Here is a 25,608-nt window from a genome sequence, read left to right as displayed (position 1 = left end):
ACAGTGGGACTTATATTCATTGTGCCGACAGTGGCTTGGAAAACCGCCCATAACCGTGTCACACGGGGAAGAGGGAAGAGGGAAGGCGGCTGGAGTTCCTCCAACATTTGCGGTTAGATTATCATATTTTTTTATTGACAAAAATATAGGCTGCTTCGGCTGTTTTTTTTTATGCACACATGTGCCCCTAAATATTTTTTACAGTTCGCACTTTTTTTTATGCACACATGTGCCCCTAAATATTTTTTACAGTTCGCACACACCTTTTTTTAGTCGCAAATGCAAGTGAAGCGCTCGCACTGTCGAGCCCTGTTGGGTCCCTCCTCTTCAATTCCACTAACATCATGCGTTCTGCCTATGACATGCGGGCTATAGCACATTTGTTTACTTTGTCTCTCACTCCCGAGAGTGTAAAGGCCCTGACACACCAAGCCGACAGTTGGCCATCGGTCAAAGCTGGGGCGTTGGTGAGCATCAACCGCTTTCGTTGGTGCCATATGTCCCGCACCATTGGAGCTAGTTGGCCTTTTTTCCACTGATTCCGCATGTTGAATCAGCATTGGCATAGCGAATGAAATCACTTTGATTGGCAGTTCAGCTGAGCGCACAAGAAGAGAAACAGAAATGAGGAATGTAAACAAAGAACTAAAATTAGTGGAGTGAGACCAAAACAAACATGTTACATAAGTTAAGATCATTTTTCTTAAGGCACTGGGCTCTTTCACAGAGACATTTTGCGATGGTTTGTGTTATGGCACATGATAAACATGCTTTCAGCATTGGATTGTGTTGTTGATGTGCTAACTGGCTAACTAGAGTCTAAACAGTCTTCCTCTTTCCCTTTTTGAATGACGATTACAGATGACACCGCCTGCTGGTATGGAGGGGTGTATCCTCTCATGCAGGTGCAGAACATGCACGCTTGTTGGCCATTGGTTCGGTGTGTTCATGTGCAACTTTTTGGCTGAGACATAGCAACAAGAGGTGACACAACAGGGGGCCCTCGTCACTGCTAGCTCTCTGACATTGGTTTGGTGGTTTTGGGCCTTAACACTGACACTGAAACACTGACAATGACATGCCCCTGTAGGATCACTTCTAATTTTTACCAAAATAACTTTTCTACCTCCTTTTAATTATAAAAAAACTATAAATAGTACATTTAAAATATGTTGATATAATTTTTTGACAACAAAAAAGGTATGACTAAATGTTACTAAATTACCGCTGGACTTTAAACACTCAAAAACTGAGTGAATCTGCTTCATCAGAACTGTGTGGTTTGATCGACAGTAATGGCAACACAAGCCTACTACTGTCATTATATTCTGAAATATCCATAACTGTTCTATCCTTTTACCCCCAGTAACAGGGTTGCTATAGTTGTACAAAGCATCTTCCACTCACTCCAAAGTGCACCCCGACTGCTTCAAGTTTTTGTGGATGACATAACAGTGAAATCTCATTTAACTTCCATTCACCATCTGCCTCTGCAGCTCCACTGAAACCCACCTCTGCTCTTACTTCACCCATGTCTGCAAAGGTAAGAAAATAAAACTTTGATTCGGGCCAGACAGCTCGCTGCCAAGGATTATGGAGCAGAGCACTCAAGGTTGTTTTAAAAATCTATGAGATATTTTCGCCTCTGTCTCAAAATTAGAAACTGACAGGAAACTTCATGCCAGCAGTCAATCAAACTGACAAACTCGGCCAAACAGATGTGTACGTGTGTGTGTGTGTGTGTGTGTGTGTGTGAGAGAGAGAGTGTGTGTGTGTGTGTGTGTGTGTGTCGCATCACTCAGGCTGTGCTGTGTCATCCCTGACTGTCAACCCCACCCTGTCCACCTCCAACCCTCCTCCACATCAATACTGGGTTAACTTGTGTGAACTGTTATCATAACGTGTCCCAGTCCCGCTCTGACGACATGCCGGCTGCTGTGGAGGGGAAGAATAATGACTCCTTATACAGGCACACCAGGCTGCTCTCTCAATTAAGGCCAGCCAAAATACTGAACACCCGTTGAGCTCACACACACACTCACACTGCAGACTGTCAACATGGAGAGGAAGGACGGGGGCAGAAGAGGAAACATCACACTGTGAACATTTATTAAAGGAGACATCTACAGAGGGTCAAGACATAAAGAAAGTAGTGGGGGGGGGAAAGAGACATTCAGTAGTGTTGTGCAGGAGAGATATTTATCTGTATCTGTGTGTCCACTGTGGTCCCATGCCACAAAAAAAACAGCCTTACCAAGCATGCATTAGTAGCAGGTTGGCATGCTTTTTACATCATAAACCGTTGGTCGCTTTCCCAAAAGCCACATCACTCATAAACACACACACACACACACACACACACACACACACACACACACACAGGTACGCACACAAGCACACGGGCACAAGTGCGCATGAGTTGACTGGTAGAGAGAGTGGGCCAAACGCAGTTCTCAGCTCGATGGACAATCCCAGAGTTAGTAAGGGTTTTTAGGTCCAAGCAGCTTACCCAATCATTTATCAGATTAATACTTTTCATGAGAATAAACCAGTCATAGAGAGAGACATATGGAATGTGTTAAACTGTGCTCATCTGAAAATCAAAGAAATATTGCATAACCAAAGGTCAAGCTGTGTGCGTGTGTGTTTTGGTGTGTGTTTCTGTGTGTGTGTGTGTGTGTGAGCGTAGTGCTGTAATGCTGTAGTGCTGTAGCTTGTGTAAATGATAAATCTGAATGAAACCATTAGGAGGGAAAAAAATGTGTTTGGATTTCTCAGACATTTATTTTCCCATGAAATCACCATAACTGTAATTAAGTGAATGTAATCACAGCTTATATTTAATGCAGGACTATAAAATATTATAGCCGCAGGAATACGAAACAAAAACAAATTAATAAACAAAACAAAACCCAGATGTTTTCAGACAAGGATTTTTTCTAGCACTCCCATCTGAGGCGGTACAAGTCCTGATGGTTAGTATTTTTAAATAAGAGGGTCCAGTAAATTAAAAATTGTGTTCCTGCAACAGAACACTGGGCGATGTGATGGTATGTACTGTGCAACTGTAAAAATGGGTCCAAAGTAGTGGGCAGTATTTGGCAATACGGTTTTGAAGGTGGGAGCTAATCTGGGCTGGATTCTGGCATGATCTGGAGATTTTGTGATCTTTCAAATCCAGCTGCCTTGCAAGGTAACATGATTTAAACAGACATGGTGGAGGAGAATGAAGTTGTAAATACAGAAACCTGCAACACTTGAAATGACTGATCTCAGGAACAGTGGCGCCTCGAAGGGGGCCAAGGGAGGCCACGGCTCCCCTGATTCATTTGCTGCCTCCCCTGGTAAAATAACTGCAGGTGAACATTACTGTCTTTAAGATGCTGTGGCATGCTCCTTTTTAAGATAACAAAAGCGTGAGGGTATCTTGTGAAACTTGACAACCTAAAGCATCCACTGGTACCAACCATGTTGGCGTAGCTTGTTGGGAATGGGGCTAAATTACGCTCCAAAATTTGGCTAAATTTTTTGCAATGGAACCACTGGCATGGCCTTTGTCAAAGGGGTCCCTTGAACTCTCACCTCAAAATATCTGAATGAAAATGGGCTCTATGGAGACCCACATAACTTCCCCTAAACTTGAGAAGGCTCTTTTGTTCTTAACTATCAATGTACTTCTTCAAATTAAAGCTGTATATTTGTCTTTTTAAGGAAAAGGACCACCAGCCTATCTGAAGAACAACCTACATACTTAACACATTAAAACATAACTGAATTCCTGAAATTCGGTCATGGCTTTTGGTTTTGGATTTGGATTTGGTGTGTCACCCCAAGATATTCAGTGGCTCCACATGGCTGCCCCTTTCAAAAATTTCTGGGGTCCCCAAGCTTAAAACTATGTATGGTACAGTTTTTTAAACAATTTCTAAAGTTACATATATCGTGAAAGAGGATTTTGACCATATTGCCTACACCTATTTCAACATGTTTCTATTAAGAGACAAACTAGAAGGAAAAAATCATTTTTTTGATAATTAAATAACCACTCATGCAAATGCCAAACATTTACTGGTTACAGCTTCTCACATTTAGAGGATTAATCGAATAATCAAGGTCAGCAGAGTAATCAATAATCTTTAGTTGCAGCCTTCTGCACTCCTCCTGTGTGTGTGTACATGCTCAGTTGGTGTGTTCAAGCCTTACATTGGAGTCGAGCAGATCCATACTGTCCAGGCTCTTGCTGCGGTGAATGCGGCCTTTGATGCGACGCAGGGAAGGTTTACCCTGGCTCATGGGCAACGAGAGGGTGGAGGTGGCAGGCATTGCCATAGCACCGGCACCACCGATAGCACCTGTAAGCCCATCTGAACACCCGGGAGCACCTGAGGGGGATGTTTCTCCATCTGGCGGGGTCACCCTGCAACACAACAGACAGAGGAAACGATGATATTGCAAATGACGCAGGCACACAACTTTTGATCGGCAAAACAGAATAATACAAGATTGCCACTGCTATGCTTTCCCTGTCTGAAGCCTAACACATCTGCTCTTGTAAAAAACATTTTCACGGTCAAGAAACCAGATTTCTTGACCATGACTTGACTTCAGGTTTCTCTCTAAACTCTTTACCCGATCCCTTGCTGAAATCATGTTGGTGCAGAAAGTCCATAATAATCAAAGTATTTGAAGCAGCATTAGTGTTGTTTCAAGCAGCGGCTGAAACAAAGTGAGTGATTAGCTGCCAAAGAGCCTGATATTTCCCTAAGGAGTTGGTGGAGACCAAAACTGAGTTAATAGGCCATGTGGTCAGACTTCAAATGAATGTTAATGTTGCTCTGTGTCGGCTGGATGTTTTAATAGATAACTGGTTGTAATGTTTTTCATTAAGGTTTTGTTTACAAGGTTGTGTTTACAGCTTTTTATCATCCCCAAAATGGCCAAAAAGGTTTAAGTGTATGTGAATGTACTGTGTGTCACCTGTTACATTTCATTCAAAGCTTTAATTGAAACTACAAAGACATCTGAGACGTCTGTGTATGTCTTCAACTGTTTGTATGTCTCTGATGTTGTATAGCTCGTGGGCTCAATGACTTGACATAACCACATCCATTAAATACCACATGATTCACAATGACCACGTTTTCTCTGAAGAACAATCCACACTGCCAGCAGGCACTGCTGCGTATCTGAGGGAAAACATAAAGATGCCTGAAGGATCTTAGTGACATAACTTTCCTCTTGCTGTCTTTACTTTTTAAAGGACATCCTCTCCTGTTGGCTGTACTTGCATTCCAGCATGTGTGAATAATTGGGCTGAATGTCAGCGGGTAGCCTGCAGATGGAGACTAGGTATGGAGCATCCACTTGTCTTCTATTATTAAGCCACATTGAAGCTGCTTTGCTTCTTTCATACACGGCTGCAAAGGGAGGGGATTTCCGAGGTAAGATGAGGTGAATCGCTGAGGAAAAAACACTCACTGTAATTCTGACAAATTTTCAACCTCCTGCTTTAAAAAGCTAAAATAACACAAAAAACTGAACAGACCAAGGTATGTCAAAGTTCCTTAAATAAGGGAAATGTTTTGAGATGTTAGTGTATAACCCAGGCTGTTCTCACGCACTGTTTGTATGTTTATCAACAAAAAAGTAATGCACCAAAATTCGTACATATCCCACATTATGACGAGCAATTAGTGCATAACACACGCATTTTGGAAAGCTGCAATCACGTGACAAATGCACTGACAAAAATAAAGAAGGAAGCGGTTGCAAGAGGTCCACTTATGATGCAGGCTGTTAGATTTGCTTTACTCCAATTAAAACAATGGTAATCCTGGCAGATATTGGAATCCACCAGCCACAGTGGCAGGTGGGCAAAAAGTTCATTTCCAACCCTGGTCACAAAACACAGGACTTTTCCCCTGGAGACCAGTGTTCTGAATTGTGTGTACTTTGACTGAACTGTAAGTAATTTTGAGGTACGTCCTCAGCATGTTTCTTTTCCTAACCTCCATAATCTTACATTAATTATGTAACTTTATGTTAAAGACATAATGGCATATGTGGTGCGCTAATTCTTAGAATATCATATGAACCATTGCATGATGATACGTTGGTAAAACCCTATGTATGTATGGTCTAAAAACTAGCAGGGCTAGCAGACAAAAACTGTCATGTACTGTATGTTAAGTGTATGCATAATCACCTTCTCCAACAATCTCAATGTGGCCAGCTAGAGCTGAATGATCAGTCGATAACTACATCAGTGGATTGGCAGAAAAATTATTCTGAATCTATATTAATAATCTATTATTGCGGTTGTCAAATTTAAATATTCTATGCTTTCTTCTCTTTTAAATTATAAATGAAATATCTTTGTTCTCTTGAAGTGATGGTGCTGCAAAATTGTAAGAGGCATTATTTACAATGTACTGACATTTAACACTGGGTGTCTACTGGTATCAGACATTTGAATGTATGCATTTCAAGAAAAATTTTTGGACAAATCATCTTTTTCTTATTCAATCATTGCAGGTAAGTATAAAGGTTAGTCGTATGTATGTTATCCCATGCAGAGATAGCTTTTTGTAGAAATACGGTTATTAGTGTGAGTTTGGGTAATTTAGCGTTTGCCAACAGGTAAGTGCAAGTATACAGTAAAAAGACAGTGTAAGGTTCAGTGGTATACAGATTTGTAACATCAGAAATGTGGAGTTTAAGGCAGAAGATCATGACTCATTTTGTCAAGAATAAATTTAAAGATAGATAAATAGAATTAGATTAAATATTTTTGGCAATAAAGACCTCACATATTCACATTAAAGACTATTTAATGATTTAGGGCATAATATTTATAGAAATTGAATTTAAGACTTTTTAAGGGCCTGCAGACACCCTGTAGAGAAAATAATTAATCAGTCAATCAAGAAAATAATCTGGAGATTAATGAAAATAATAATTAGTTGCAGCCCTGTGGGCAGCTCAGCTCTGCAGTGCGCTCATACTTCACAGCAAAAAGCTGCTGATAGAAAAGATTTTTTGCAAATATAAACCTACTGACATTTTGTTGGTGTCTTTGGGCATGGAGAAGACTGGATACAGGCCCATGATAAAATAGATTTGGCCAATCCCTGTCCTCTACTGTGACCTGAGCACCATGTCCATAAGTGTGTGTAAATCTCTTTTAGGGACTGCTCTTTACCTATCAGAGGAGGGTGGCTGGTGTGTGACTTATCTTTTTTCTTTTTATCTTGACCCTCTCCGCAACTACAAATATTTTTCCTTAAGCCTCCCTGAGTGACTGGGGAGACGCATGACCCTCTCCATAAAAAACCTATTTTTTATATCCACACTTAATGTAGGTGTTGGAGCCAAAACAATGAGCAAACAGTATGTGAGTATGTTATCACCAAAACAAACAGTGGATTTCTTCAGCAAGATGCAAATCCTGCGTACAAATCGCATCAGTACACAAGCTTTGTTTGCACTTCAGCAGAATGTGGGTGCATGGCACCACATCACAGCGCGCACACAACCAGCAATAGCAATGCATACATCGGCCTAATGACTGTTTTCTTTCATTAACTTTACACAAAAGTGGCAGAATATTATCAGTAACTTGGCACAACGAGTGTCATTAGATTTTAAAAATGTACCTTTTAATTAGGGATGCACGATATTGGATTTTTCCACTGATATCCGATATGCCGATCTGTGACAACCTATTTGGCCGATAACTGATACCTATGTCAATATATCAATGTTTTTCCCCACCTTATTTTGGTGATCATCAAGTCTCTTCTGTAGTGGAATTAACATCATATCATGCATGCATACTGTTATCGTGATGGCCCGCTAGCAGATGGAGACATGAAATTCAATACATTTCAATATAAGTAATACTAATTTGTTGAGCAGTGTGATATTGGCCGATACAGATGATGTGCCAATATTACTGTGCACTCCTACCTTTGATGATCGAAAAATAAAAGCTGAAAACAAATACTTGAGTTATAGTGGTGCAGAATTTAATCTTTTTTCAGCATTAGGTTATTGCAAATGGTTTAATTTTTGCAAAATCTAAAATGAGACATGTAAAACAAAATTATTGTGATGAAATATAATTATTTTAAGCTTAGATTTGGTCATGTTTTCTGACAGTCGCATGTGTTGCCTATGACGTGTCCAAGGATCATGGGAAATTTGAAAATCTGACAATAATTTCCGTTTCTACTGTTTTTGAAATTATGTGATTTTGCCCTTCAAACCTACTGCAGGTTTTGGGGCTCAGATGGGTTTTTAGAATAAATATAACCATTTAAAGCTGAAATAAAAAAAAACATGTCCCTCCCCAGTACTTATTAAAAAATGATTTGACATGGCTCCCTCGTTTTGCACCACCCCTCCCCCCTCACAACTAACAAACAGTCCCTTACTGTAATCCCACTGTTGCTTTTACAAGAGGATTCCATTCACACGTTCAGCAGCAGCTTACAAAGCTCTGTGGGTTTTAAAACTGAACTGTATCTGTGTGACTTAAGGAGAGCACTTTACAACCTGTAGCTCACTCACTGCTAATCCTCTTCTAATAAATAGCATCATTAAGGAGAAACAGGACAACAGAGAAAAAAAAAACAAAGTACTGTATCAATCAGTTCATTGCTATGAAAGTTCCTGATCAGGAATTAAAATGTACGTAAAATGTGATTTAATTTGAAGTACACTTTATAACATAACTCGCAACAAGAATTTTCAAGAATCATGTGACATTTTAATCAAATTGGATCAGTCTGTTAATAGCACAACAAAGAGTAGCCTAGCTGATTTAAAATCAATTTGAGTGAAGCAAAGCTGCCATGTAAACAGGTGTATTTACATTTGGAAGATGTCCATAGACCTAATTTTGATTTGTTAAAGTGGTAATTTTTTATTTACTAGCCATTGTCGTTCTCAATTTGTTCACTGCATGAGATGCAGTATAGACTTAAAATACAACTTGAGCCATGTATGAAAATGGGAAGACAGAAAAACTGAGTTTTACTGATGCAAAGTCTGGTCCGTGAGCAGTATAAACATTGGGATAAAAAATATTAAAACTATACAAAACATCAGAAGCAGCAGAAGTATGACTGCTCACTTGCTGCTGGCCTATGAATGATTTATCGTCAGTGATGCTGCAGGATTTTAGGAAGATATATTGAGCCATGCAAGCCAGTGGATTAGACACAGTCTGGCTGCCTGTGCAGACAGAAGTTCGTTTCACTTTTCACCGCCTCTGGAGAAATATGGAGAAACTCACAAACAGGCTGGAGTGCACTCACAATGCGTTCCCAAAGTGACCTCCTCAGTGCAAACAACAGACAACGTCGGCATCTTACGGCCCAAAAATAAAGAAATAACAAGAAACATTAGGCATTGACTGCAGTGAGAAGTGAAGTTTATGAATATTACATGAGACTTCAGCCCAAAATAGAGAATCTCCTCCTGCCCTGGATTTAAGAGGTCATTAGCAAAGGCTTTACGGATTACCTCATCGCAGCAATGTGTAAATGTTAGTGCCTAATTGTGGAAAAATCATTAGTTAGGCAACTGATGAATGTATCAGCAGAATAGTATGTTCTTCCATTCTAAAAATAATTAGATATAAAAAGCACAATTAAAAAATAAACACAGTTATCTAAAAAATAATAATAAATAAAAACAGGCATTTGTTGCAGCACTACAAACCAACATCACACTTCAAAAAAATCAACGATCTCAACACTGCATCCATTTAGTAGAGATTGGAGGTTTCAATCATATCACATGAACTTCATCAGCAGCTGCCCATAGATGTGCAGAATTTTAAATTTCAGAAAATATAAAAAACTGCAAAAGGACTCCCGCACACTGTCTAACTTGCAATATAAAATTTATTTGCGACGTTTCATAAATTTTTATATTGCAAGTTAGACAGTGTGCGGGAGTCCTTTTGCAGTTTTTTTGGTCTTCTCTCTTGTCTTGTTTTAATAGATGTGCAAAGTGATTTCCTTTGTAGAAAATAAAAAAAACAAAAGAATATGCTGTGTATGATTAGATGATAATGTGGCGAGGTGTGGTAAGATATTTTAAAAATACGAAATAAAATATAGAAAAATATTATATCATAATACCACCACCTTAAAGAACTATATCATAATAGACTGAATCCCTGTTCCTTCCTCCCACAGTCCAAAGACATGCAGGTTAGGCTAAATGGTGACTGTAAATTGACCATAGGTGAGAATGAGAATGCAAGCATGAATGGTTGTTTGTCTCTATGTGTCAGCCCTGTGATAGTCTGGTGACCTGTCCAGGGTGTACCCCACCTTTCACCCAATGTCAGCTGGGATAGGCTCCAATCCCCTGTGACCCTGTACCAGGATAGGCAGGTACAAATAATGACTGGATTACTGAATATCACAATACACAATATATATATCGATATTTTTGAAATCTCCTCTAAACTAGACTACTAATATGCTAAACTACTAAATAAACTATGGTTACAATAAAGGTAAATTAAGTACTGTTATAAATAGAGATACACAATAATATCTGCATGTCATTGGTATCGGCCAATATCGGCTTTAAAATGAACTATAAGAATCTGCCACATGCGTTTTCTTGTTTTGCACAATGAATAAATATCACATCCACTACAAAGCATTCTATTTCGTGTCTCCATCTATCTGCTGGTCGGCCATCACGATGAGAGTATACTGTATGCATAATATGATGTTAATTCCACTATAGAGGAGACCTGACGATCACTAAAATTAGGCGGGGAAAAAAGTGGATACATCGATATTGGTATTGGTTATTGGCCAAATAAGATGTTATATATTGGCATATCAGATATTGGCAAAAAAAACGTGCATCCCTAGTTATAAAAAAGTTAAAGTACTGTTACAATAACGTTTTGTAATGTTATAATAAAGTTAGATAGAATACTGTTACAATAAAGGTAAATAAAATACTGTCATCATAAAGTTAAATAAAGTATTGTTATTAAAAAAGTTAAAGTACTGTTACAATAAAGTTTCCACTGTTAAAAAAAAAAGATCTTAAATAACTTATTGTTATAATGAAGTTAAAATAAGTTTTGTTATAAAGTATTGAAATAAACAAAGCGGAACCACTCATGCTTTTATTGTGAAGCACCCACCTCATCTCGGGCCATAGTGTTGCTGTCTTTACTGTGAACTTAAAGCTCCTGGTACAGTTAGCTGTTAGCAGTTAGCAGAAAGTTATATGCTTACAGCAGCACCGTTAAATCTTAGGATTAATTCACTATGAGCAGGAAACAAACTAACAGATCCCCAGTTAATGTATCATTAATATGAAGACGCACTGGTGCTCCATGGTAACAAAATGTGACTACATGGTCATGGTCTGGAGCCCTGCAGATTCAAACAAACAGCTCACCTCACACACTATCGCCCAGAGAGAGGTCTGGACCGACTGGGGAGTGTGTATCATGATTGTGACTGTGGCCTGTTAAAAAATGAACGCTACAATTTATAACTCAATGTTCGCTATAACGTCATTTTATACATCCTACGTGGAACAAGCTGTGACACAAGGAATATAATCGATATATCTGCCACCCCTAATATACAAGTGGTCCATTCCATATCTAAATCTAAAGCAGTGACTAGCCTGCTCGCTGGGTGTTAAAGGTGTTGGGGGGCTGTTACCTCAGAGGTTTTATGTTATGACAGCTCTTCAGATGGAAAGCACCTTTCAGAACAATTGGCTCCGCTCAGCGATGACTACAGGGACAAAAGCAGGTGTGTCTCATCACCATCCTGACACTTCTACCTAAGCAGCAGTGCTCCCTGTCACACACACATATACACACCAGAGACACAATCCCACCACTGATTTCCTGTCCTCCTCTGCCCAGGTGGCTCAAACTAGAGAAGAGCGCCATACTATGTTTTTTCTTCAGCTGCTCTTATATCAGGTCTAATAACAATGGACTGTGCTCTGACCAAAATGTTAAACAGAGCTCTGACGGGATGCCTTTTGATCCTGGGATTTGCCTTTGTTCATATCTTCCAGTTCATCGAGCGACAGCGGTGCATCCGAAATAGCTCCGTTGACTTTTTCCTCTTTCCATTTATATTCTCAGACCTTTTCAAAGAGGCTTTTACCCTGCCGGCATGTTTTACTTTCCATATAAACTCACTCAACAACTAAAGGGCCACTACTGCACAGGTGGGGAAAAGAAAAGTTGGAGCAAAAAGACAAAGAAGCAGAAACTAGAGGAGACAGGTGAACGGAGCATGAAGGAGCATGTTGCTGAGAGGCAGAGGTGGAAGAAAAGGGTCCCAAAGACAAAAGGAGAAAGACTATAATGCAAAGGGACAAAGGACAGAGGGACACTGTCAGCGTATGGCTCAGAGGTCGTCCTGACTGCTTTGTAATGCCTGACTGTTCAGCTGGAAGTGATGGCAGCCGATGAACATGCATCATTCTGCTCACGGGCCCCCCTCGTACCTCAGGGGACAAGTGGTGACAAGAGGTGCATGACACATCGTTACTTTATCAAGATAACCTCACTGACCCTCCCTCACAGAAGAATGAGACAAATGACTAATACGTTCGCTGGCTAATTGCACCCTTGAAAATGTCTGAGAAAGAAAAGAAAACAAGGAAGCTTTTTATTTACTAGTTTGAGTCTGTGAGCTCTTTGAAAGCCACCTGGGCAGACAAGGATGCGACTGCAAATCTGTGGTCAGATCAAGACTCTGATTAGGTCAGACAGGCCTGACAGATGGGCAGACCAGATTAGGCATATAGACATGTATCAAACAAGGCGGGACAACGCTCATGTCCGAGTGCTGTCTGACCCCTGTGGAGTACCACGCAGATCACTGGCTGGTCTCAAAAAGCATGTGTGCATAACAGACATCAACAAAAACACAAACTCAACTTTAGGGCACATTAAAACTCAGAGTATGAGCAGAGGTTTGCTGTGAAGACGAGTTGGGCTAAAAGTGGACAGTAGCCTCAGATTCTACCTTACCGACTGTATACCACATACACCATCTCAACAGCCATAATTATGTTTTATACATTTCACTTGAGGCTGTGTTTTTCAGATAACTGTCCATTACCACAAGGGTAAGTCCTAAAAGACACATAAACAAACACCGGAAAAGGTAACAAACTTAATTAGCTGTTAGTGCGGCTCCATTTATTTCTTGAAAATGGTCGTTGAAAACTCTTTCTTGCCGGCACATCTACGTGCTTGAAGAACAGCAGCAACTTTTTGAACCACGAAACTACCACATTTAGTTGATCCTGTTAATATCCATGTTTGCTTAGTATTGTTTGGAGGTTTGACTTTACAACAACAACAGTTTGGTCGCAAACTCTTAAATCCTAAATGGAAGATGGAAAACCAATCTTAAAGGAGCAGTGTGTAGGATTTAGTGACATCTAGTGGTGAGGACTGCAGATTGCAACCAACTGAAACTTTTCCCATGTGCCAAATGTGAACTCCCAGTTAGAATTCCTTAAGTGTTCATTGTTCGGGAGGTGTTTACCAGGAGCCAAATTATCCGCAGAGGTCTCTATCTCTCTAAAACAAATGGACCATGTGATTTAAACCGATAAAAACACTGAATAAAGCAGTTTCGTTTTACAAATCAGCATTTCTCTGATGCTGTTGGGCATGTCAAAGACAGGCCGCAAGCCCAGCACCTGCTTATGTACGCTCACCTTTTTTCTATGATAACTTAAGAGCCAAACATTCAGGAGGTTTTTACTATGAGCCAAATGATCTGCAGAGGTCTCTTCCTCTTCAAAACAAACAGACCTGATGATTTAAATTGGTAAAAACAGGGCTGCCAATGCCGACAGCTACCGATGCGAAAATGCGAATGGCCTTGTCTAGAGCCAGTGTTCAGTTTGTAATGTATTGTACATTTCTGCCACTGTATCCCCCTAAATCTAACACACTAGACCTTTAATACAGATGGCATATTAAATCATGTTCAGCAAAAATATGTGATTTGTAGTTAATGGGGCTTAAACGTTAAGTTATTGTAGTCGATTTCAATCTTGTTGGAATGTGGACATAAATTAAAAAAAGGGACAGGCACACATCAACCTATTTCAGTCACAGCATCAGTCACTTTTTGAGTCCCAGACACTCTCCACTACACTGCAGAATAATGCTATTACATCATATTAAGAAAAATGAAATGCCTCAATTATGTAACATTAGAAAATATTAATGTTGACAGACGGATATAAATCTGTCAAGCAGAGGGAAAGAAGGAAGAGAATAAATTGAGATCTCTGTCAGACAAAAGTGGATCCCCTCTGCTGTGTCCTTCTCTATTTGTGGGACGGCAGTGATGGATTCCATCTTGTCAGCCCCCTGTGAGCCATCGTGACAGTCGGGAGTCACCAGAGGCCGAGAACGTGTGACTCACAGATTCTAAAAGTCATTGCTGCTCGGCGTCTGACTCTGACTGGAGACGATGAGTCTCTGATAGGCCTCCGTTACCATCGCTGCCGCCAAAAGGCTCTTTAGGCAGCCATTACCAGACCCTTAGCCAGGCTCACCATTACATGAATCCAGACCCGCGCTGTGGAAGACTTGCAGTCAGATTCAAAGAGGATACAGCTGCAAAGTCATATTTGCACCAAGCCGTAACAGAAAGGTACAGATACGCACCTTATGAATCAAATATGGTATTATTTGAAATATTTTAATATAAGTGCAAATACAAAACTAAACTACTTAAGTTTTGGAAACAATGACAAACTTATATAATTTTTTTTCCAACATGCTTGAATAACACAGTCTAAATTTGGCAAAATTGTAATTTTGAGGAAGGAATAAATCAAAAAGACAAGAGACCCTGATACACCAAATGGATGGTTGACCATTGGTCAATGTCTCATTGTCAGTGAGCGTCTGTCGCCCTGGTTTTTGTGGTGTGTCCTGCACTGTTGGCACTAGTTGGTCCTTGACAGCTTTTATTTTATTTATCTGTTTTTAGGTTGTTGGTTTTTTTTTGCAGATTCAGCGTGTCAAATTGGCATCGAAGATGGCAGAGCTCATCTGTGAGTGAAGTCACTCTGATTGGCAGTTCAACTCAGTGCTTGAGAAGGAAAAGGAAGTGAAGGAAGCAAATGGCTAAAGTCGAAAGGGCATTCCATCACAACAAACTTGTTATGTTAAGTAAATTTATTCTATATAGCCAATGATGTCTTTTGCACAAACAGTTCGTAATTATTTGTGTTATTGTTCACTGGTGCACAATAAATATCGTTTGTTCTTTCAGCACCAAGTTGTGGTGTTAATTCGCTAACTGGCTAACTAGCATCTTGAATCCATCGTGTCGGTCTTCCAGTTTCCCTTTATGAAGACCAATACAGACTACTGCCGCCTGCTAGTATGGCAAGATATTTCCTCTCACGCAGGCGCAGAGCGTATGTGCTAGTTAACCGTTGGCTGTAGTGTTCATGGTGTGTTCAAGTGCAACTTTTTTTAACTAGAAATAGGGGACGCAACAATCTTCATCACCACTAGTTCTTTGCTGTTGGTTTGGTATGTCTGTGGCTTAAGAATCTTACCAAGCTTTTGTTGCCAACTTTTAAAGCTTCACAGGTTTCAATACTTTAGTAATAAAAAATTATTAAGGTTCAGTACCACAATTGATACAGTATCAGTAGAGTATATGTATCTTAGCAAATGCAGAACATGTATGGAAAAGTGCAATTTGCACCCAAACAGGTTCAGCAGTTTGTGCTTATGACATCATCAACATCAACATACATGGTAGCTAGCATAGTTGGGAGATGGGAAAGGTTGCCAATAAAAAAAAAAAAAACATGCTAACTCTTTTGCGACGTCATGCACCAGTCTGTCAAAATATGTCTGAGCAATGCTGATATTTTATTCTTGCAGATTACTCACTGATGACAAGTTTTGACTACATTTTAACAAAGATACTGTGCTTTAGTGTAAGATTGGATGAATATGGCAGATGCACATCTTTTTGACAGCTTTAATCCAACTTATCTGTCTCTTTAGCCTTCAAAGTGTCAAAAACAGCCCAACAAATATGACCAAAAATCATGCCGATTACACTTAACATAGAACAAACAGAGAGCAAACAGCAACAAAGAGAAAATATGATGAGAAATAAGCAAGAAGGTACCAGTGTAGAATGCCAGCAGTCGCTTAAAGTGCTATCTGCAGATGCTAGCACTGTGTGGAACTGGCTATAACTTTGGAAAGCTATATGTCACATATGCAGGGATAGATATTTGGTCACAATTATTTGATCACAAAAGAACGCCCAGTCATAATAACATAAAAACAGTGCAAGGCAGACAGCATAACGCTGTATACAGAAGTTGTAAAAGGAAAACCATAAAACTGTATTCTTCGTCTGGTTGCACAGGATAAAATTTTGGCATTAAACTGAAGCCATTAAAAAAGCAAAACATTCTGGGAAAAGTTTGTTTTTTCTCCCGTTATCAGAATCTAAATTGGACCTGAAAAGTTATCACTAAAGGCCCTAACCCATAGACAAACTCATACTGGCACAGACACCCAAAAATCCACACTCACCCACACCAACAAACACGTAAACACACACCCCCACAGGATGCTCTGAGAGCGGGTGGGGGTAAGGGGGTGAGCCACGAGTCAATAAACCCTGTGTAATCTGTTCCCTTTAGTGGCATAAACCATCTGAGAGGAGATTACAACCGTTCTGCCAAAGTAAGAACATGCGAGTTCCTAATGGACAGAAACACTGAATACAAAAACACACACAAACACGTGTGTGCACCTTCGCAAATACTCTATAAAGAACTGTGGAGAGTAAGAGCAGTGTGTCCAAAGACTGTCATGAAGTCAGGACTCGTGCTTTTAACATCAGACTTCATGACTTTAATAAAAAAAGGCTTTTTTGACTTCAGGGAGGGCAAGACAGAGAGATACTGAGAGTAGAGGAGGGAAAAAAAGACAGTATTTCTGCATGTTTTTCAGAAAAGTACTGATTATCATGACAGGCCCACCCTGGACTTGGGCTCCTGCTGAGGTAACTAATGCGCGGCATTGTCAGTTTGTGTGAGATTACGCATCATGGCCTCCATGAGTGGAACTGGAAGAGTGGAGGGGGTAGGACAGGAGTTGTTGAATGTGTGTGCGCCTCTGAAGAGCTGGGAGGGAGGACGTGTGGACAGGCAAATCAGAGGGCAGAGGGGGCTGCTGCATGTGTGTGTGTGTGTGTGTGTGTGTGTGTGTGTGTGTGTGTGTGTGTGTGTGTGTGTGTGTGTGTGTTGGGGGGAAGAAGGGACGCTGACTTTATGCATCATTAAGCAGGTGGACTGAGAGCACCAGGCGGAGCTGTCGCTGTGGACTGTCACTGGGAGCAGAGTAGACATCTGGCACACAATCCAGGACGATACACCCACATGTTAGGAAGAGCTGTGACCGGTTTAAACACACGTCATCGGGCTAATTATTATTTATGGATCATCTCAAACTAATTACGGTGCTGAGATTATTACAGACCACTGTGTGTTTTGTATAATAGCAATGTGTTTTATACAGGGTAATGGAGTCGTTAACTTTAGAGCCTTCTGTTTATTGTTACTCAGCACCTTCATCTGAACTCTATTCATTTCACTATAGCCAAAATAAAACAATACTCATATTATTACAGCTAAACAACTTAACCAAGTAATCTGGCATTAAGGGTGTGATCAGATCAAGCAAACACAAGTAGAAATTGGTTAATTATTACTCATAATGTGGCGGATTTCTGATCTCACACTCACTGACTGAGCAGTCTGCACAAACTTCTACAAATACAATGGCTAACAAAATCTCAACCTCTTGGCACATGTTTTCACTTTCAATTTACATGTATTATTTTATAAATAATTATAAATTATATTTTAATAATATAATTTCCACCTTGACAAGATGGACCAGTTATGATAAAGAGATGAATAAATTCAAGGTGACTTAGTGAGAAAGCCACCCTCTGAATACGCTCTCTATATACACCAAGATCTACCAAGATTGTTTTTGTTGTTGTTTTCCACAGGATTTAAGGTTAACTCTTATTGCCTCTGGAACATTAGGGCAATGCAAAAGGTAAACACAGTTTGATGTTACTGCAGATGATCCACAACAGTACCTGTATGGTGCATGCACTGACTAATTCAACCAGAATAAACATTGGCATTTTTAGTTTCTGCACACCACAGCTTTGCATATTAAGTGGCACATATGTTGAAACTTTTGGTATTAACAACCTGTGTTTAACATATGGTTAGGTTAGGAAAAGATCATGTTTTGGCTCAAAATACCTGGTTTTGGGGGCACAATAGCCTCTGCAAAACCAGCAATGTCTTAGTATAAAACAACCACTTTTTGAGGCACTATCCCCGCTGGAAAAACAGTGAAAGGTCACTGAAAAACACCCACATTTGGTGGCTAAAAAGCACCAGAAAAATGAGCCACAGGTTGCTAAAAACACCCATGTTACAGGGCTAAAAAGCCGCAGGAAACACTGTGACAGGTTGCTAATAAAAACAACCATTTTGTTGTTTGTTTGTCCCGATGAATGGCTGGCAGGCGTCTCTCCTAGGTGACACACCATCCACTGTCCTATCCGCTCCACCTCCAGATGACAAAGTCAGTTTATATATTACGTGACTAGCGTTGATATGATACGTATGAAATGTGCAAATCTGACATATTCATGGTTTACAGAAATGTTCAATACCAACATTTTCTTCTGGAGACTGACACTGATGGTACAGTAATCACTTATATGTATAGAAACCGCTAATTATCATCAGACATGAATCTTTGCCCGTATATAAAATGCAGCTAAATACACAAACATGTAAATTTCAAATGCATTTCTCATGCAGTGAAGTGTTAATTGCTTTGTGCATTGAGCTGCTCTTTAAACATGATGGATGGATGGGAGTAGATTTGTAATCAAGGGGGTCGAGTGTTTTGGAAGATCATGAAACCATCTGGCGCATAACCCTCCCTCTCATCTATAATAAATGATGTCTCCATTCTGTCTCCTTGTTTAGTTTTTGGAACAACAACACCATCTTCCTTTGTGTTTTTGTTGCTATAAAAACATTACCTGAGTGTACCTGAGCCAGTTTAAATCCTCTTGCTCTGGTATTCTTTGCTGTAGCTCTTGACACAGACAAAGCTCACGCTGTGTCAAAACACTGCATCATCTCCGTCATCACAACTATCAACTCTGGATTAAAGGACCACCAGTTGCAGAGGCTATACTGGCACTAGAGCTGCAACCATTAATCGATTAGCTTAACCCTAACTGATCTGATTCCAGATCCTTAAACGTTTTCTGGTTTCTTTACTCCTCTATGACAGTAACCTGAATATCTTTAGGTTGTGGACAAACAAGGCATTTGAGGATGTCATCTTGGGCTTTGGGAAATTTTTCACCAATTTCTGACATTTTATAAACCAAACAACTGATCAGTTAATTGAGAAAATCATCAACAGATTAGTCACCAATGAAAAATATTGATAGTTGCTTCCCAAATTTGCCCCAATGCGATTCAACAGCTTTTGAGAACAAACTAATTCAACTTTTAAATGTGTAACTAGAGCATTTACTCAACAATATCTGATGTAACACTGTCATCTCATCATTTAAAAAGATTATAAAACAGATAGTGACGATTCTTGAATATGATGGGTTTAGTCACATTTGAAGCCAAAATATCAGATTTTGTTGTGAATTTTAATTTCCTGGGTGGGCTAAAACTTCACAGAGGACGCAATAAAACACCCAGGACCAAGCATGAACGGAGGAAGTCTTTCAGAAAATCTGCACCGTCCAAACACACCTGAGGGTCAACAGCTTGGGGGATTTCAGGCATTGTGCCTAGCAACGCCCCTCAGCTGTTCTAAAATCAATGTAAACCACATCCTCTCGTGGCTTAATGCTTAAATTAACTGCTCAGCCTGGTTTCTTTTAATGTTTTCATTTTGTGAATGTACCACAAAGGTTAGAGAGTAAACCTGATGCAAAGCAGTGCATTTCAAAAGAAAAAGGCCTGCAAGATATGTAGATAGATGGGTGGATAAATGGATAAGTGCTACTACTATTAGCTCAAATGTTACCAAACATCTGGATATAAACTTGACTATCAAACAATTCATGTAAACTTCGGTATAAGCTAAGTCTTCCCGTTTTAAATCATGTGACATTGCTGAGTATTACCTCAGTCTGGGTGTGTGCATGCAAGCCTACTGATTCTAGCCGCTGACTTCACCCTGAATAAAGACAGACATGGCATGCAAGTGAATGCATGGGGTGACTCCATGAAACACACACTGCAGGCACACGCTGGCTCAGCTTCCCTTCGTTAAAGTGGCTGTCGGAGGCGATACAGTAATCCTGTTTTAATGGCCGTGCCCCTTCCCCCACCATGATGTGATGGCCCCAGACAAACCGCCGCGCCTCTCTTAAGGGAGAAGTGTCAAAACCAAGTCACCACTGTGTCCCTCGCAACACATTTGACAGCAGTCACGAGCTAAGAGCAGAAAACCAATCCATTCCCCCCGTGTGATGACTTCTGAGTCAGTCAGGTGTCTTACTACGGGCTTGTTCCTATATATAGGATGAACTCAGATTGGACGTTCATTACAATAAACTGTTTGTCTTGTTACAGTAAAGTAATGCCAATCTGGGAGGATTATACCTCCAGCTTAATGTTATCTATGTGGATTACAGAAGAAGAAGAACTGAATGTGCCCATTGTACGAATAATGAGAGCCTATAATTAGACTGAAAACTACTCTGCTGTGTAATGTTTTGGGTTTTCCTTTTTTTTTAAATTAATGAGGCTCCGAATGTCAAGAGCAAGAGACTTAGAGTTTACCACAATATGACCCACAGTGTACATCTGGTGTTACAGCCTCTGTCGTGTTGACAAAAGCCAAATATGGTTACAGGCATTAAAATCAACCTCTTGTTCTCCCAATATCAACCAACTACTTACAAAATTTACAAAACGATAGGTCAAATAATCTGTTAGGAGACTGCCATAAAATTTATGAATGAGAATAATGGCATTTTAAAATACAGATAATCTTTTAAGATACTTACAATGCAATAATACCCAAACTCTTTGTTTCTAGCTTCTCAAATATAAGTGGGGTTTTTTCTTTCTCTGTTTTATATCATTGTAGGGTCTTCAACTAAAAACTATTTTTATTATTGATTCATCTAAACAGTTATATCTTCATAAATCAACTAGTTGGGTGTAGAAAATGTTAGAAAATGGCGAAAAATGTCCATCAAATGTCTTGTTTTGTGTGACAAACAGTACAACCATCAGCCCAAATACGACAAAGATAAGCAGCAAATCCTTACGGTGGAAAAGCTAAATCCAAATCATCAATCAAAGCAGTTGCCAATTAATTTTCTATCAACAACTCACTTATCAGATTGAAGATTCAAGAAGTGTATTGTCATGTGCACAGTAAAAAAAAAACCTCAGTGGTTATAAGGTCTATATTGCTGTAAAGTGAATATCTTTTGGAGCAGTGGTTGATAAGGTGGGTGCACTGCTAGGTAGATGGGTAGGTTACTGAGGAGGAAGTGGGTATACTCCTCCATATATTACAATGGCTTTTTGGCGGAGGTGGGTATACTCTTCACTACACCACTGTTTTGGATTGACATTTTAAAGATGTCACCTTGAATTCCTGGCACTTGTGATGGCTATTTTTAAGTATTTGGGGGCATTTTATGCTTCATTAGACAGTAGAAAATGAGGGCATTGAGAGAAGGGGAAATGACATGCAACAAGCGTCTCTGGTCAAAACCTGAACAGTGGACAATGCGGTTCATGGTGGGTACCATAAACCCCACCAGAGTACTGGGTGATGCCTTTTTTTCTAACTATTTTTGATATATTATGGACCAAATCATTTGTCACTTACCCAGCTGGCCACCAATGTTAGACACTGATAACTGGTTGAATTTAGGTTGTGATGTCGGGAAACCATAATTCATTGTCGGGACAACGTTTAACGCCAACATCAATTTAACGTAGAATACTGACGACAAATGATGCTGATATTTTGTTGGTTTTAAGTTGTGTTGTTGGGTAACCAAAGTCCGACATCTTCCAAACGTCTCATGCAAACGCCATCTTGAACAACATTTAGTTGATGAGATGAGATATGGGGAACAAAATCCAACATCTGCAAAATGTCATAACGTCAACATCCACACAACGTGAAATTCTATCATCATTAGGGCTGCCCCCTAATGGTCTACCAAACATTAGTCGATCAGAAAGGTCATTAGTCGGCAAGATTTCATTGGCTGCTTAGTGAAAGCTGGCACGAAAAAAGGCGCAAGAGTAGCGCCCAGAGCCCGACCTTGAGTTTTCCAAGCGTTTAAAGACGCGGCATGTGTACGACCCCTAATCTACAGGGCTGGTACCTGCAATTATTCCCCAGGCTAGTTAATAATATGTGGGGCAGGAAATCCAAAGTGTAGGATCGTGAATGACAAGCAAAAATTTGCCTATCATTGGTCGACTACAAACATGACGTATCATCTGAAACATGGAAGTAGCTACATGCCCATTAGCCACTTAGCACAATCATTACTGCTTTGCCAACAGCATCATTAACAGGCGGCTCGCTCAGTGTGTGACGTGCACTTGTAGATAAAATATAGGCCTATATTAATGAAGGTTCATTAGTACGGTTTTGTATTTCTCTGTAATGTAGCACAGTGTTACTGATGCTATTATTGCTCAAATCTTCAACTCAAACCATTGTGTTGCCCCGCCCAAAATATATCATTTAATAGTTAAAATAATATCGCAAACATGCAGGTTACTAATGTACTAATGGCCCTAAATGACAGCTATTGGTCGACTAGGAAAATTCTTAGTCGGGGGCAACACTGATCGTCATTATACATTTAAAACATTGTCAAGACGATTTTCATTCCAACCAGAATTTAACGTCTGTCCAAAAGAGTTCAACTTCAGGTCCGGTGCCAGCCTGGTAGTTTAAATAATCAGCTGTTTAACTGGCGATGAAAACAATCCGTGGTTGCAGCCCTACAATGTAGTACAATCAATGAAAATGGAAATTGATGATAACAGATGAAAAGCTCAAAAGTGAGTGGGAGTCTCAGGTAAGTTTGGTGGATGCAGCTGAATAAATGATAACAGACTCTGATATGAATTCAACTAGGTGGAAACATTTATACGACAACACAGACACATCAGCAGCCAGTGGTGGTAAACCACTTAGCATCACTGGTACACATGGTGATCTAAATGCAGGCGGCATGAAGCTACTGAATAAGTGATGAGAGTGGAGAAACCAGCCGACATTTTTTTCCCTTACTACATCAGCTCGCAGAAATAGATCTGAGAACAGATACTTGCTGGGGAAATTGAAATCACCAAATGTGCACTGAGGAGCGTCAGATGCACGTTCGCGGGGAGGGAAACAAGGAGCGCGAGCAGGTGCGAGTGAACTGTATCGGCCGGCGCTCAGCATTGTTGTTGTGAATACACCTGCTCTGTATTGTGCGCTTCTCCTCCGACCGCTGCATGTGAAACTCTGCCGGATCACAACAAACAATCCACCGTGCGAAGCGCAGACAAACACGGGGGGACAGCACGCACGCACGCACGCACAGAGCACCATGCACGGCTGCACAGAGAGCCTGGCTAAACGCCTGCTGTGTGTGTGGGTATCACCGGAGCGCATATGAAACAGTTGTTGAAGGCGCAGAGAGATGGAGGCAGCCGACTTCCGCCAACAGCTGCTCGGCTTCAACTTCACACGAGACACAGGGGAAGGGGATGACAACAAAGCTAAGAGGCTAATTTCAAAGCTATTTTCACCCCCACATGAAAACACAGCACCTTTGCCACTCTTCTCACACACGCTCCCATCCACACGCGCACCTCCTCCTCCTCTTCCTCCTCCTCCTCCTCCTCTCTACTCACCACAGCTGTCTCTTAGCGGGGAGGCAGTCTTTGTTGGAGGCTGTCACTCCCATGGCCATCTGCATCACCGTGATATATTTCTGGTACTTCATTTTGTCCTTTACTACTACCACTATCACTACTACTACTTCCTCTACTACTTCTACTTCTAGGAATCCGCGCGCCACAGAAGCGGCACAGGTGAGCGTGCATTCAAAGGTCTGTTATTGTCCCCTGGCACCCGCGGCATCTTCTGGATCAAAAACGCCATTTCCACGTCTGGAGGACTGTTGACGGGGAAAATGTTCCCCGAGGAGCTCAACGAAAGGTACCACGCCGCCGCGACCCATGTCTCTAATCTCATTAGAGCTCAGAATAGATTGGCTAATCCATTCAATTTTAGTCAGGACCGGGTCATTGTTGTGGTTCGCCCCGTGGCGGCCACTTTTTCCTCTCTCTATCTCTCCTTTTTCTTTTTTTAAATTTGTATTTTTTTTTGTCTCTGTGGAGTAAAAAGAGTCAGGAGAAAGAGACAAACAGAGTCAGAGATAGGATGCAGCGGCGGTGGCACCCAAACGTCTGCGAGGTAGGAAAGAGAGAGCGCCTGTGTTCAAGCAGAGAGACAGAGAGAGGGATGGGGGGGGGAGTGACAGAGGAGAGGGGAGTGACAGAGGAGGAGGAGGAGGAAGAGAGGCAGCGATGTAATGGCTTAAGAGGGGGGAAACCTACTACTGCTGAGTAATTTCTCAGTATTGTATTGGAGGAAGCGTTTTGGATGTTATTTTGCTCAGGATTGGTCCACGAGGCGCAGTTAACGCATCAGGGTTTGGGCTGTCAGGAAACACTTATGTGATTAAAGTGGAGCTCAGAGAGGAGCAGTAAAACCAAAGCAGCCTTTAACAGTCCAGGATGAAGCAAAACAACAACAGTTCAATACTAATTCTCAGGTTTAGACACACTTAAGGATTAGACCGTGCAGAAGTCTGAAGGACATAAACAAGACAACCTATTACACAGAAAAAGTATTTCCTTTATCCTACTGTTTTTTATATGTGTGATTCCTTTTTTATTGACTGCTTGTTATTCCGATTGCAGAGGTGCTGTGCTATCAAAATTGATCATTATCCTACTATGTACATTTGCTTATCTATTGTATTGAAGAAAAAAATGCAATTGAATGGAGCATTTTACCTGTGTGCGTGTGCATCTCCTTGCATACCTCCATTAAAAAAAAAATGGTTGCAAGTTTTAATTGTAATAAAATGTTTGTTCAACCAAAAAAACACTTGTGTTGTCATTCCTTAAAGGTCATTGTAACTGATGATACTACTACTACTACTACTTAAGGCTGGGCAATATAAAGATATTATATCCTTACTGAGATGTGCGACTATATATCGTCTTACATTTTGGATATCGTTGTATCGTGATGTGGCATAAATGGTGATTTTTTTCCCCCCACTTGTTTAAAAGGCTGCATTACAGCAAAGTGATGTAAATGTATCAACCTACCAGATTTTTCTATTTGTTTTATTCCTTGGATTAACCTACTTAGTTGTTATAGTCACATTA

General features: G+C 40.4%; 1 protein-coding gene across 11 annotated transcripts in view; it reads right to left on the bottom strand.

Annotated features, from left to right (window-relative positions):
- The window catches only part of tjp1a (tight junction protein 1a), a 128,276-nt gene extending 103,050 nt beyond the window's left edge, over nt 1-25,226 (bottom strand). For 3 of the 11 annotated variants that reach the window (XM_050063384.1, XM_050063780.1, XM_050063863.1), the window contains exons 1-2: nt 24,058-25,226; nt 4,204-4,417 (exon numbers count right to left, since the gene is read on the bottom strand). In XM_050063384.1, the coding sequence (XP_049919341.1) occupies nt 4,204-4,417; nt 24,058-24,149 (306 nt within the window). In that variant the 5' untranslated portion in view covers nt 24,150-25,226. The remainder of the gene's footprint in view (nt 1-4,203; nt 4,418-24,057) is intronic. The other 8 variants (XM_050063712.1, XM_050063550.1, XM_050063468.1 and 5 more) reach the window with 4 other exon arrangements.
- Between the last annotated feature and the right edge of the window lie 382 nt (nt 25,227-25,608).

This window comes from Epinephelus moara, chromosome 1 (assembly GCF_006386435.1).
Source record: "Epinephelus moara isolate mb chromosome 1, YSFRI_EMoa_1.0, whole genome shotgun sequence".
Taxonomy (NCBI): domain Eukaryota; kingdom Metazoa; phylum Chordata; class Actinopteri; order Perciformes; family Serranidae; genus Epinephelus; species Epinephelus moara.
This window is presented reverse-complemented; position numbering and strand designations above follow the sequence as displayed.